This window comes from Haemaphysalis longicornis, unplaced genomic scaffold, assembly GCF_048455015.1.
Source record: "Haemaphysalis longicornis isolate Haplotype H1 unplaced genomic scaffold, Haemaphysalis longicornis Haplotype H1 scaffold_2, whole genome shotgun sequence".
In the NCBI taxonomy this organism is placed as follows: domain Eukaryota; kingdom Metazoa; phylum Arthropoda; class Arachnida; order Ixodida; family Ixodidae; genus Haemaphysalis; species Haemaphysalis longicornis.
In genome coordinates this window covers 75,143,524-75,156,617 of record NW_027526295.1, presented here as the reverse complement: position 1 = coordinate 75,156,617, position 13,094 = coordinate 75,143,524, and the positions used below count along the sequence as shown (strand labels likewise).

Here is a 13,094-nt window from a genome sequence, read left to right as displayed (position 1 = left end):
AATCCCCCACCGTGTATTTAAAAGCCAACTCAGAAAGCAGAAAAGCATTCGCGGTAGCCACGCTTTCTCGACGCATCTCAGTTTCCGCAACTAAGGGTGTCGATTATCAACTCACATTCAATTCATGTACTGTTTGATACCTTGTTAAGGGTCTGGGTGATCTCCAGGGACTCGTCTAGATTGTCGCTCAGCATGGATGCGCCAGACTGCACTGCAAGCACTAAAAAATTCATGTTTGTACTTTAAGATATGTACAGAGTAGTAAAACATCCCGAGATGACTCGACACCTATACAGGTAAGAAATGTATACGTAGTCAACTCATTTTCTGTAGGTTCCCTCCAGAAGTTCAATTTTTTTCTCACCAGTTTCATCAGTTGTGGCTGAGGTATCCATCGCAATGTCGTCCAAGTTGACAAAGCAGGCACCTGTAAGAGTATTCCCACAGTAATTCCAGTTACAAATCGAAGCACTCACAGCTTCGTATCTTCAGTCTAAAACTGGCCCTTACCCACGTGGTCTAGAGCAGGACCAGAAGTCACTATGTCTGCAGTGCCCCCCAGTAGCGGCGTAGATTCACCAGGAAAGGCACTCCAATGTTGCAGGCTTTCTGCATGGCTGGTGGTTACTAAAAGCATGAAAACTCCACTTTAGACACGCTAGTTGGCAAGTCCGAGCGGGCATGTTGCTGTAAACTCGGTACGAGCTTTTTATACCTGTTGGAGTAGACATCTACTGAATGAGAGAACTCGGCTGATGAAAAAACTTACCTCTCTGCTCGAAAGAAGCTGAACCTTCAGCTCCTGTCGTGTCCACGTACAGCACCATCGGCTCAAGTGCCTCCTGCCATTCCGTGTCCCCGGCAGAAAGAAGCTGACCTCTTTCGTCCGGCTGGCCTGGGACTTCTACCGTGATCAGCGGTACTGGCTGCTCTGATGTGCATTGTGGATTGTCTCTGGCATCTGAAGTGCATGAAGCAGATGGGAAAGCAGTACTCCACATTTCATGCCCGCGAAGGCTAAGTGCTCAATCTTTCAACAAAATTAGCTGTGAACTACATACCGGGGCTGTGCTCTGGCTTTCCGTAGACCTTCGCTGGGATGGTTGGCACTGCGTTCCATTTGAGAAGCTTCCGACCGTCTGCCCTCTTTATTTCGAACTGAGTTTCCTCAAAGTGTTCCTTATAAAAGACAGCACATAAGGCGAGAATTAGCACCAGATGGCACAGGCAAAAAAAATCTGAAGTCATTAGCTGGCACATTTACTGCCAGCAAATAAAACAAGAGGCAGCATAGCTTATTTTAGTGCCCCGAATGGGGGCTAGGAGTAGTAGAATGCCTAAGATAATTTAATTGAAGGTCTTCTGTCTCTAATGAGAACTAAACATTATGCTACACACTATCGCTGTTATTGCAAAGACTCGAAGCCAGAAAACGTCCAATCACTACATTTCCTGTGGGCCACTTTGCCAATGGCATTTAATTCTGGTGCTTGTACGCAATGACAAGCTGAATCAGTTATGCTCCGGGCTGTCACCGCATCACTCAAACATTGCCCTTTCGCTACGAAAACAAAACAACAAATATTTGATTTCCCCTTCTACAACTCATACCAGGCTACGGCAGGTCACTTATCCACTAACGGCAACTACCGCTTCACATAGAACCCCTAAAGTGCGAAGACTTAACTTCAGATCTTAATTATGACTGAGTGAGGCTAGAGCCACGAAATAAGCTACGCTTCTTCATCTAGTGGCGCTAAGTAAGGCAACCAGTATCGTAAAGCTCACGAGACAAGTTGGTGTCGCAGGCCTAACCGCTCGATTTACAAAACAGCAATATATTTCCAAAGTAAGTCTTCCTAGCTGTATATGTTACGCTCGTGGCTGAAAAGAACTTACCTCGCAGATCTTTGAGTGCGGTGTGGGCTTGAAATCCTCGCGATTGACTATTTTCAGCCAAGCGTCGAGCCGCGCAGTGTCATTCTTCCCCAGCGGGAAGCGCAGCATGCGTTTCCCACCTTCCGGCCGGTTCAAACAGCCAAGTACCGAGCAGCACGGCATCGCTACTATGTCTTGGGCATACAAACTCACTCCCAACGCATCACACAGTCGTAATGCAGCCCGAAAATCACAATTTATCCAAGAACGCGCACACGCGGCAACACGGTGGCACCAAAATGTCAGCGCCCATGACTGTCGCGGGCCAAACAAATGTCACGTGATGCGGGTCGACCAATGGCCGCTGTCGGCGGCAAAAAACAATGAAAGAATAAAACCGGAATATTGAAGCCAGACATGCCAGCATTCGTTCTAATCAACCCTTGATGGAACGGAACCCATTTCCGAGTGTCTCATAAAGATATTAATGTGAGCTAACAAGGTTTTTTTTTTTCTAAACCCTAATACGACCGAAACGAATTTCGAACGTTCCAGACACTGTCATTTTATCCCTCATTTGGTTGCATAGTGGATGTTTTGCCACCATAGCTGTATCGCAAACCGCATCTTCCCACGGGGGGAACTCGAGTAAATGCGTCGCATCTACTCGAGTCAAGCAAAGCGTCACGTCAAGCGTAAGCCATGCAAAGACGCCCTTGACTGAATTCCGAACGCGCGCTCCGCCGCTTATATACGTTGAGGGGACTGCGTAAGCCGGTCCCAGTCGACGACGTTGGCGTACTTGTAAAGCGGCGTGGACTCTAGGTGTTTGAGCCAACCGCGGATGTTGCTTGGCCGGAGAACGGCACACCGGTTATATGCGCAGCGCGCCCGAAGGAGAGGAAACCGCGGAAGAGAGAGTACTGCACATGCGCCGGCCCAAGCGCGTCTGCCGCGGCTATGACGCAACGTGCCGCGGCTATGACGCAACACAATCCACTTTAATCCAATCCAAGCCAATCGAATCCAATCCAATGCCCCGCGCGAGAGATGTGTTCGCTTTCGCCTCGACTCGACGCGCATGCGCAGTGAGCGTGCGGACTACGGACGCCAACGCGGGTGACATCGTGAGTTACTGAAATGCTCTGCATTTAAAAAAGCCGGAAATAAATCATAGGAGCCATATTTTAGTGCTGGTGAAATTTGGTGAAATTTCGGCCAGGATTTGGTGCCGAAGCCCCTTTCCGATCTGGCAACGCTGCTGCTTGGCTAGGCCGGTGGAATGCAGGTACTGCAGCCGCTGCAGCAGAGCGGTGAGTGTCGCGCCCCGTCCACGGGTGGCCGAAGGGAAGAGAAGCTCCTCCCGCGTGCTGCACGCTACTCCGAGGGCGGCGTAGCTCTGCAGCATCTTGGCCCGCTCGACGCGGTGGTGGCTGCAGCGGAGTAAGGCGTGTTCTGTATTGCCTAGTTCGCCGCAGTGCTGGCAGTTGGGGGAGGCGGCCCGTCCGAAGAAGAAGCAGCGGGCGTAGGAGTAGGCTGCAGTCAGCGCGGCCGAAAGTGCGGCTCGGGATGCGCCCTGGTGTTCTTCCGTCGGCCAGACGCGGGTGAGGATGTTGAAGGGCCGCGTGTTTCTCAATCCAGTGGCGCGCTTCATCGCCCTTGGTAGCCGCTTCAAAGACGGCCGTGTCCGCCGAGTGGGCCGCTTTGGCGAGCGTGTCGGCGAGTTCGTTGCCCGCGAGTCCCACGTGAGCCGGCACCCAGTGGAGCGAGACGCGCCTCCCCTCTGTATGGAGGTCGCGCAGTTTCTTGGCGAGCTGCCGCACGAGCGGCCCGTGTTTGTTTGGGTTTTGCAGGCGCAGGAGTGCCGCCCGGCTGTCGCAGAGAATGACGGCCTGGTTGATGTCGCGACGTTTCGTCAGGGCGTCCGCCGCCAGGTGCAGGCCTACCAGCTCGGCTGTTGTTGAGCTGGAGGCAAAGCTCAGTCGGCGCTGCACCGTCAGGTTAAGCTCGGGGGCCGCGCAAGCGGCGGAGCCTGGGGGGCCGGGCAGCACTGAGCCGTCTGTATACAGTTTGACTGCGTCTGCGTAGCGCTCGTGCAGCAGGCACGCTACTTCCTGTTGTAGTGCGCGGGGGGGGGGGGGGGGGGGGGGGTGGCGCGCTTGCTCCTGACGCCGGGGACCGTGGTGGCGATGCGCACTCCCGAGTCGCGCTGCGGTGGGGGGTCTATGGGCGGCGGGTCTGAACCCACGAGCTCTTCGTAGGTGTTGAGGAGCTGGAAGGCTCGCGAGTGGGGGCGTTGGCGGAACCGCTCGAGGAGGGTGTGGCCGTCTGGAGCGAGTTTCAGACGCGCAATGAAGTTCAGGCCGTAGCGCGTAGCGAGGGACTGCAGGGGCCACGACCCGGCCTCGGCGAGGGTCTCAGTGATGCGGGAGTGGTTGGGGAGGCCGAGGCAGAGGCGCAGAGCCGCGCGGTGTTGTAGCTCGAGCTTCCTCCAGGTAGCGGGGGTTAGCTTGGCCTGCGGGAGCGCGTACAGTATACGGCTGACGCCAGTGGCCGTGTAGATGCGCGCGGCTAGTTCCGGGGTGCAGCCACGCCCACCTGCTATGATTTTCTTTATGGCTTGCAGTGCCGTGGCGGCCATGGCCCGGGCAGCTTTGAGGTGGGGCCGCCAGCAGAGCCTGTTGTCAAGCGTGGCCCCCAAGTATACCACTTCTATTTTCCACGGCAGGGTTATGCCATTCAGAGTGAGCGGTGGGGTTCGCTTCGCCATTCCTGCCGTGGGGTGGTATGTGAGAGCCACAGTTTTGGTGGGCGATACCCGCAGGCCAAGGTCTTCGAGCTGTCTGTCGACGATGTTCAGGGCCACCTGGATGGCTTTGCGGGCAGCCTCCCGCCTGCCCGTGTGAGCGGAGTTCCAGATGGCTATGTCGTCGGCATAAAGCGTCATGTGGGTCGGGATGGGGTCGGAGGGGGGGAATGCGGGAGGGTGGCGAGGGCAAGGTTCCTGCAGTTTTGTATTGCGCTTGCAGTACTATTTCCAGGACTTTCTGAAAAGGGCGGCGTTAGCAACTTCGAACATTTAAGTGGTGTAGCTTGTTGGTAGTTTGGGCAAAGAAACAGTTCATTTCCTGCTATCTTGTTCAGTTCAGACTTCCTGGCTAAAAGCTGCTCGAGCAGCTTGACAAAGGCGCAGGAAGCCGTTACAAGGCATGGAGGACGGATCACGTAACACAGATGTAATCATAATTAACAGAAAAACAAAAATAAAACACGATTTCAATTTAACAAATCAGTTCTACAAATTTCATCAAAGATAATCAAAATTAGATGAAGGAAACACAGATTAGAGAAACAGGCCACGAACAGAATGAATAGTTTACATTATCAATAGGAGATTCAAGCACACTGTAAATAAAAATTAAAAATAATACGCTAGAAATATGTAGGAAAAAACATGATTCAGAACACAGTGCATAATCGATTCCAAACACACAGTAAACATACAATAGGACATAAATACAGAAGTAAAAACCAGTTAGGTTCAGTTACAATAGGCCAGGAATACAGAAGTAAAAACAAGCTAGGTTCAGTTACGATTGCAGGATGTATGTTCGAAGTTGTTTTCTACTGTACCCAGAAGTATGTTGGTGTCTGTTTAGTGTCAAGGGAACATTATGAGATAATGACTGAAACTTGTAATTTGTACGAAAATGTGGTATAGCCCATATATCGGTGCAGCGTGTTTTAACAGTCGATGAGTAATGTTGTAATGATGCAAGAGATGACAGGTAATTAACGATTTGAGGTGAGGAGCAATTAAAGATCTGTAATAATCGAAACTCATACATTTTATCGGCGCGAAGTACATTATTCACTAGAAATGCCTCTTTTGTCGTGTCGGTACGTTTAAGATTTGATATTTGTCGTATAATTCTTTTTTGTATAGTGACAATCCTATTCATATTTCTTTTAGTTGTGGTAGCCCAAACCAGGTTGCAGTAATTTATGTGTGAGTAAAATAAAGCATAGTAAATTTGAAGCTTTGCTTGCTGCGGAAGAATACTACAGCAGCGCGACAGTACCCCTGTCACTGCAGATAACTTTTTACTAAGAGAATCAATGTGAGTGTCCCAATTCAAGTTTGAAGGAAAATATACCCCTAGAATTTTGTGGTCACTGACAATTTCCACAGGCTGATGTTCATAACTAAGGTGGTAAGACGAGGAAACTTGTTTGTTTTTAGCACGGAATATGATGGCCTTGGTTTTATTGGGATTAATTTTGAGTTTATTTATTTTGGACCACAATGATATCTTATTGAGAAGTTCATTGCATTTTAAAATTATCCGATCTAAATTAGAACCAGAGACTGTAAAAGTGGTATCGTCGGCGTAGATCATAAATTTAACTTCGGGATCAATCAGGACAATGTCATTAATATAGGTATTGAATAACAGTGGACCAAGTATGCTACCCTGAGGTACACCGTGAGTAACAGGTAAAAGAGACGATTTGTGGTTGTTAATAAAAACACATTGCTGTCGGCCGCGCAGGTAAGACTCTAGCAAGGCTAAAGGGCTCCCGCGAATCCCGTATTGTTTAAGCTTTATCGTGAGAATGTCATGGTCTATTAAGTCAAAGGCCTTACTAAAATCTAAAAAAAGACCTACTGTATATAAATTTTGTTCAATGTTTTCTTTTAAAGTTAATAAAGCCAATTCTGTGGATTTTCCCGCTCGGAAGCCAAATTGAGACTCAGTTAGCACATTTTTTGCGTCGAAGAAATTTGTTAATCGTGAACATATAATTTTTTCTAACCCTTTAGAAAAAACAGGTAGAACAGAAATCGGTCTATAGTTCGATGGATTGTTCTTGTCTCCCCCTTTGTAAATCACTGATACCCTTGCTTTTTTCATGGCGTCGGGAAAAATTCCGTGCTCAATCGCCAAGTTAAAAATATGAGCAAGTGGGGAGGCGATGAAAGGCAAAACATACTTAACCGGTTCAGTTTGAATGTTGTCAATATCCAGTGCCTTACTGTTTCGCAATAGCATAAATGTATTGTTTATTTCAATTTCATCTGTTCTTTGAATGAAAATACTGTCGGTAGAATTGCTAAACTGAGTGCTGATATCGGGTTGGTTATTATCAGCCACTTTTACATTAACAAAGTGAGTATTAAAGTAGTCTGCAAGTTCTTCGCCTGTAAGTTCACGGTTGCCTACGGTTAACTTTTGCACACCAGATCTATTGGTGTTACGACCAAGAACATCATTTATCGTCTTCCAAGCAACATCAGGGCGTTGTCGAGTGATATGCCCAAAGATGTTTTGATAATAGTTTATTTTGGAACGTCGCAATTCTGTGTTCAGGTTATTTCTAAATCTTTTAAACTGCTTTAGCGTTGTTTCCGAGCGTGTCCGCAAAAACGAGTGATAGAGGAAATTTTTGTTTTTTATCATTTTTATGTGCTCTTGAGTCACCCAGGGCTTCCGTATCTTTTTCGATGGCTTCACCACAGTGAACGGAAAATGTCGCATATAAATGCGCACAAAAGCCTGCATAAACTCCGTGTACGCATCGTTTACATTGCTTATATTAAGCACAAATGACCAGTCATGGTTCATGACGTCTTGATTAAATGATAGTAGCCTGTCTTGGGTGACTCGCTGAACAATCAAAGGCTCAGATCGAGCATCGTTTTCCACGCATTGGGAGTGGTAAATGAGAAAAACTGGACAATGATCGCTTAAACCCGATGCTACTGTCCCAGCACTATGGACGGTAGTTTCAATATCGGTAATAAGCAGGTCAAGTGCAGAAGAGGTAGATTGTGTGACTCTGGTTGCAGTTGAAATTTGGTTGGCAAAACCATAGGAAGAAAGCAGAGTGTTGAACTCTCGAATAGACCAATCTTGGTCCAGGATATTTAAGTTAAAATCTCCGCCACAAACAAGGTAATAGTTGTTCTTGCTTATGTAATCTAATAGCCCTTCGAAGAAATCGAAAAATTTCAGTACATTCCAAGCCGGAGGGCGATAGATAACGCAAATTGCTTGCTTTTTGCACATCACAGTGAGCACTTCATAATCATCGGTGACACTAGTAAATTCTGATACAATTTCACAGTGTTTCCGATCTGTAACATAGGCGGCAACTCCACCACCCCGTTTATTATTCCTATTTATGTAAAAAGCATTATAACCCGGCAAATTTAATATTTTGGAATCGTTTTGATACCAGGTCTCCGAAAACATGATTATGCTAAAATTGAAAGAGAACTGGTCGAGAAGGAGAGCAAAAGAATCCTCTTTGTTGCTGATAGAACGTATATTAATATGAAGGACCGATTCACAGGATGAATCATAAAGTTTAACTGTGTGTGGCAAACAAAACTCGTGGTAAGTCATGGCGTACATTGCGGTTTTATGTAGAAGCGTTAGCTTCTTCACTGCTCTACGCAGTCTGCAGGCGCTTCTACACACGCTTCATTTGTTACTGGCAGCCTGCTTAGCAGAAGTAAAAGTAAGTAAAAAAAGTAAAAGTAAGTAAAAAAAATTGTGTGGAAAGTTACCCATTGTGTTGTTCCTAATACCCCTCCCCCCACCCCCCCCTCCCCTTGGTAAGATCTCCCTAATGCCATCCCGCCACACCTGGCAGGTATGTTAATCGGACGCGTGTTCCTTTGGGGGACAAACTTCAATGTGGCACCCGTCGAGTGCGCCTACACCCTGGGCAAGGCCAGTGCTTGCAGCCAACCACTGCACGTGTTCAACCAATTCGTGGGCCCTCGGCATACCCATGCGCTGAGGTTCCAGCTGGCTTACCACTACACTGCAGAACTCCCTAAAAATGAGATTAACAAAACTGCGGCTAATGCCAAAAACATGAGCAACCGTAAGTTCTTCGGCAGCTGTTGCGAGCCGGTACAAACCGATCGCGACGTGCTTTTCCAGTGGTATTGCTTGGCGCTTGTTCGTGTCTCATCGCCACATGCACCCGCACACACCCACGATGCATGAAAATGTCCGTCGATCAACTCGGAAGTTCTTTCTGAAGCAGCTGGCCGGGAGGTGCGGTAGTGTCTTGTCGTACCAAGAACTTCCCCGCGGGTAGGCCCACACATGCCGCTCTCCGGAGCAAAGCTGCAAGGCCGCCAACAAGATCTGCTGACGCCGCCTGTGCGTCCGCTTGATTACTTCGTTGGCTTCGTTCAGTTGTGCTAGCAGAACTTCTCGCTGCAGGAAAGCTTCCTGAAGCACTGACTGATCTTAGTGTTTACATTCTCACTTCCCATATATAACCACTGTTCTGGCGCTCTTTGCCACAGTTGGCCTTGCGCCATTAACATCCAGCCATTATCATCGCGTTAAGGCTGGCTCTTGCTGGAGCATCGACACAGCAGCAGGTGACATAAACACTGGACTTTACACACTTGTCTCCATAATTCCAAGTTATAGGTCCCATATTGTTGAGCGCCGTTACGAATGCCTTGACGAACAGGTGGGCAGGTGGGTGAGTCTTGGCAAACCACAGTGCTCCGACAATCGCGTTCTAGAAGCGCACGTTAAAAGGCAACTCGTTGACCATGGGTCATACACTTGCCTTGCTGCTGCTGAACATGGGAAAACTGTCGGTGTTTAAAGTTAGCGTCAGGTCGCTCCATGTAGCGCCGACATTCCTCCTAATGCTTTTGTGCAGCCCCTCGTCGGAAATGTCGCCGTACTCTTCGTGAAGGGGGCTAACTCCTCTTCTTATGTGTTCGTACAAAAGATTAGCTGATGCAGAAACAACATCGTATATTTGCTTTCCAATGTCAAAAATAAGAAAAAAACATCCCTTTGAGAGCAGTCTGCTCACTGACTTCCTGCCGGAGTCTTTGCAACTTGTGCAGGAAAAGCAGTGTGCCCTGTCCTTTCGGTCTTTGGCGCCCAAATATCTTACGTATGTCTCGCAGAAGTGAGCACTCAGGGAGTCCTTATGGCGCTGCCACATCATCATTCAGGTGTAGGGTTCCCAAAAAGGAGCCCCTAAACAGTAGTGGTTTCTCCAAACAAGATAATCATTCAGATTTTGCACGTTCCATTATCTCTCTGGGACTTCTAATATTCACCGTGCACTATCTGGTCAGTATATACTTCCTAAAGGCGCTTGGCTGGCAATCACTCAGGCTTCCTGTGATGTGCCAGGGTATGTGGAGTGAATCCTGAAGGTGCTTTGCATGGATGATTGTGCTATATGCAACAACTTCATTTAAGTTGGAGAGCAATTACCCGGTAAGCAAAACAGGAGCGGCCACGCCGCTTTCTATCGTGGCCAGATGCCAGGGCCAAGGTTAATAAGCCAGCGGCTAGGCTTATGCATTATATACATGCATTATATACAATGAAGGAAGCGACAAATGTCCCATTTTGACCTCTACTTTATTGCACTGCATGATTACATGTGCCCTTTTCAACCTCACTTGATCTCCCTTGCCAGCATGCTTGAGATGCTGTTGGAGACCCTCCCCGGATCCTCCTTGTAAAGCTTGACTGTGTAGCCTGAACAATGCAAGAGGAAACAGGCATGTTTACACAGGCACTGTCTTAAATCGAATCACTTGCTCAAGATGCATGCTGGTTGTAGAAGCTGGCTGTTTTAAAGGTTAGGAGCTTGGCAAGCTACATACGTAAAACGCAACAGTTCTAAATGTGCACATGCTTTAGCCAAATGTTGGCCCTGTGAAACTTCAGGTAGGGAGTGGACTGTCTTCAGTTGTATATAGCTTCCACATAACGAGTGCCTTAAACATAGTGGAAGAAGGAAAATGCACAAAAACAAGCGAATAGGCGAAAAGTAATTTCCTCGTAAATTCACTGTTTTGCATGCCTTTCCAGCACATAAAAGCTCAGACTTATTATGCCGTGTTAAGACCAACAGTGCACCTAGCCAAAAAGCAACCTAGTTTCCTGCCAAAATTAAAGGCAGAACAGATTGTATTCCCATAAAATCACAGGTGAAAACAAAACTCCGAAATTGCGAAATAAATGGTATAACTGGCAGAAACATGGAGTGGTCTGAAAAAAAAACAATAAAAGGAACATACTAATTACAGCTTGCAGCCGTGTAGGATCGAGTGCCTCCTTGCGCGTTCCATCCTTCTTCACATTGCACTGCTTGCCAGCATTGACCTGCCCCGCAGCTCTTCGGGGCAAACACGATGCGCAGCAGCCCTCGCGCGAACTTCGCTGCAGCACCCGGACAGTTGCTTTGCAAAGCCTCCAGTGTGCCCTCTTCAACCAGGACGCCACTGCCGATGTCCACCTGCATAATAGAGGCCATAAATTTGGACATAATTTTGGGGTACATGAGAGCCATAAGTCACCAGAATAAAGATCTGAAGTCATAAATAATGTGAGATGCAGACAGTTATCTACATGATCCACTGAAGCAGTTGTGCCATATGTACTAGAATTCTGGCCAGGCCAGCCCCAACTCACACCAGCCCTGAAATTCGCAAGACTTTCTTAGAATATAAAAGGAAAAAATTCGAATGTAAGTCTGCTAAAATAGGTGAGGACTACACTAGCTGCAAAGCTAAAACTACATTTATGAGCAACAAACCTGCTCGAGTACACTCAACATCGTTGTTGCGTTGCTGGCTTTGTTGCCGTTGCCCTCACATTACCGCACACAATATTGGGGCTATCAAATGCATTTGCAATGCTGCACTTTTTGAACAAGCTTGCGGTAAAGCTTTCTAGAACATCATCTCGAGCTTGTCTCGAAGCCCCCTCTAATGCGGACACTTTTATCATTAATGTTGAGTTGTCACATAGCCTGGAAGTTCAATGAGCTGTTGGCCACCAGCGCAACTTTTTGTTTAACCCTTTCAGGCGCCACTTGTAATTGGGGATATAAATTTTTTTTTTTCGTATAAATGTACTTTTCCGGTCGTAAGGTGTAGCCGAGTTCTCTATGTTGGGCGTTGAAGTCACCACACACTACTGCGGCGGCGTCTCCTCTGCTGGCCATGTCCTTCTGTGCTTGGGTCGTGGCTTTCTTGATCTTATGGAACAGAGTCTTGAACTTCTGTTTTCCATGTCTGGGGTTACTGTAAATGTTCGCGAGGAAGACGGTAGACGACGTCGTCTTCTTCCTTCCGCCTCGGGCTCCGCGTCCCTTACGGTTGATTACTATAGTTCGGTGACGCATAGCTCGATGGCGGTGTCCCTGTTGCCCAGGAACTGTTGGTGTTTCACGTGGGCGATGCCTTTCCGAATGAACGTGCGCACTCCCTGCGCCGCGCCCTTCCCGCAGGTGCGAGCGGACGGGGGGCGGGCATGCGCCCGGTATCCGGGTCGCGTCGGCGTGTCTTTTGAGTGGGTTTCTTGGATCGCTATAACGTCCGGACGAGCCGTTGGTTCTAACGATCTCAGGTGCTGTTGGAGGACTGCTTTACGACACCGGAACCCGTTGGCGTTCCAGTGCCAGATCTTGAGCTTATTGTTGCTGTCCATTATGTGGGAGGACCTTCTGTGTGTTGCAGTATCGCTGTACCGATCTGTCAATGAGCAGTTGCAGTTTCTCCGGGCTCAAGGCCCTCTCTAGCGCCTGCTCAATTTGGAACTGGATCGTTTGCGCTAGTTGTTGTTGAATTACCTGGGTGCATTTCGTGAGAATCCTCTGTTCGAGGACATCCAAATTCTTGCCCCACTTGTTCACGGTGTTCGAGATCTGGTTGATCTTCCTGTTGAGGCCGACGTATCAAGATGCCTGGCAAGATGCCGCTTGGCATCTTGCCAGGCTCCTTCGGCTCTGCAGCTGCCCCGCTCGAGGCCCCGTTCGTTGTCTTGACGACGGGCTCTTTCTTTTGCGTCATCGGCGCGCCATTGACGTCAGACTCTCGCTCGCCCGCGGCTGCGGGTGCACCTGCGGCGCCGGTCTTGACTGGCGCGCTTCTATCGGTCTTCCGGAGGTGACGTCTGCCCACGTCATATCCTCCGGCGCTGCTCTGCTCCTATCGCGGCTCGCCACGCCGTTCTGCGCTGGCTCCCAGTTCGGGGAATTCGAATCTTCTAGAAAGCTCGACCTTCCCGGCGGCTTTCACGGGCGCCATCTTGATGTGCGCCTTCTTTGCGGGTGTTTCGGCGTGTTGTTTCGCCCACTGCCGCTGCTTGAGTTGAAGCGGCGTTTTGAATTTGTTTTTGCAGCTACCCGCGCCCGTGACGTGG

General features: G+C 48.6%; 2 protein-coding genes across 2 annotated transcripts; both read right to left on the bottom strand.

Moving 5' to 3' along the window:
* Positions 1–291: 291 nt before the first annotated feature.
* Positions 292–2,061, bottom strand: LOC144168997 (uncharacterized). Its single transcript, XM_077698001.1, has 5 exons — positions 1,900–2,061; positions 1,062–1,179; positions 770–961; positions 511–627; positions 292–427 (listed from the first exon to the last, which is right to left on the bottom strand). Exons 1-5 carry the CDS (start codon positions 2,059–2,061, stop codon positions 321–323), a joined length of 696 nt encoding a protein of 231 aa, XP_077554127.1. The 3' UTR covers positions 292–320.
* Positions 2,062–3,049: 988 nt separating this feature from the next.
* LOC144168080 (uncharacterized) lies at positions 3,050–4,825 on the bottom strand. Its single transcript, XM_077697160.1, has 3 exons — positions 4,042–4,825; positions 3,479–3,910; positions 3,050–3,414 (listed from the first exon to the last, which is right to left on the bottom strand). Exons 1-3 carry the CDS (start codon positions 4,823–4,825, stop codon positions 3,050–3,052), a joined length of 1,581 nt encoding a protein of 526 aa, XP_077553286.1.
* Positions 4,826–13,094: the final 8,269 nt, after the last annotated feature.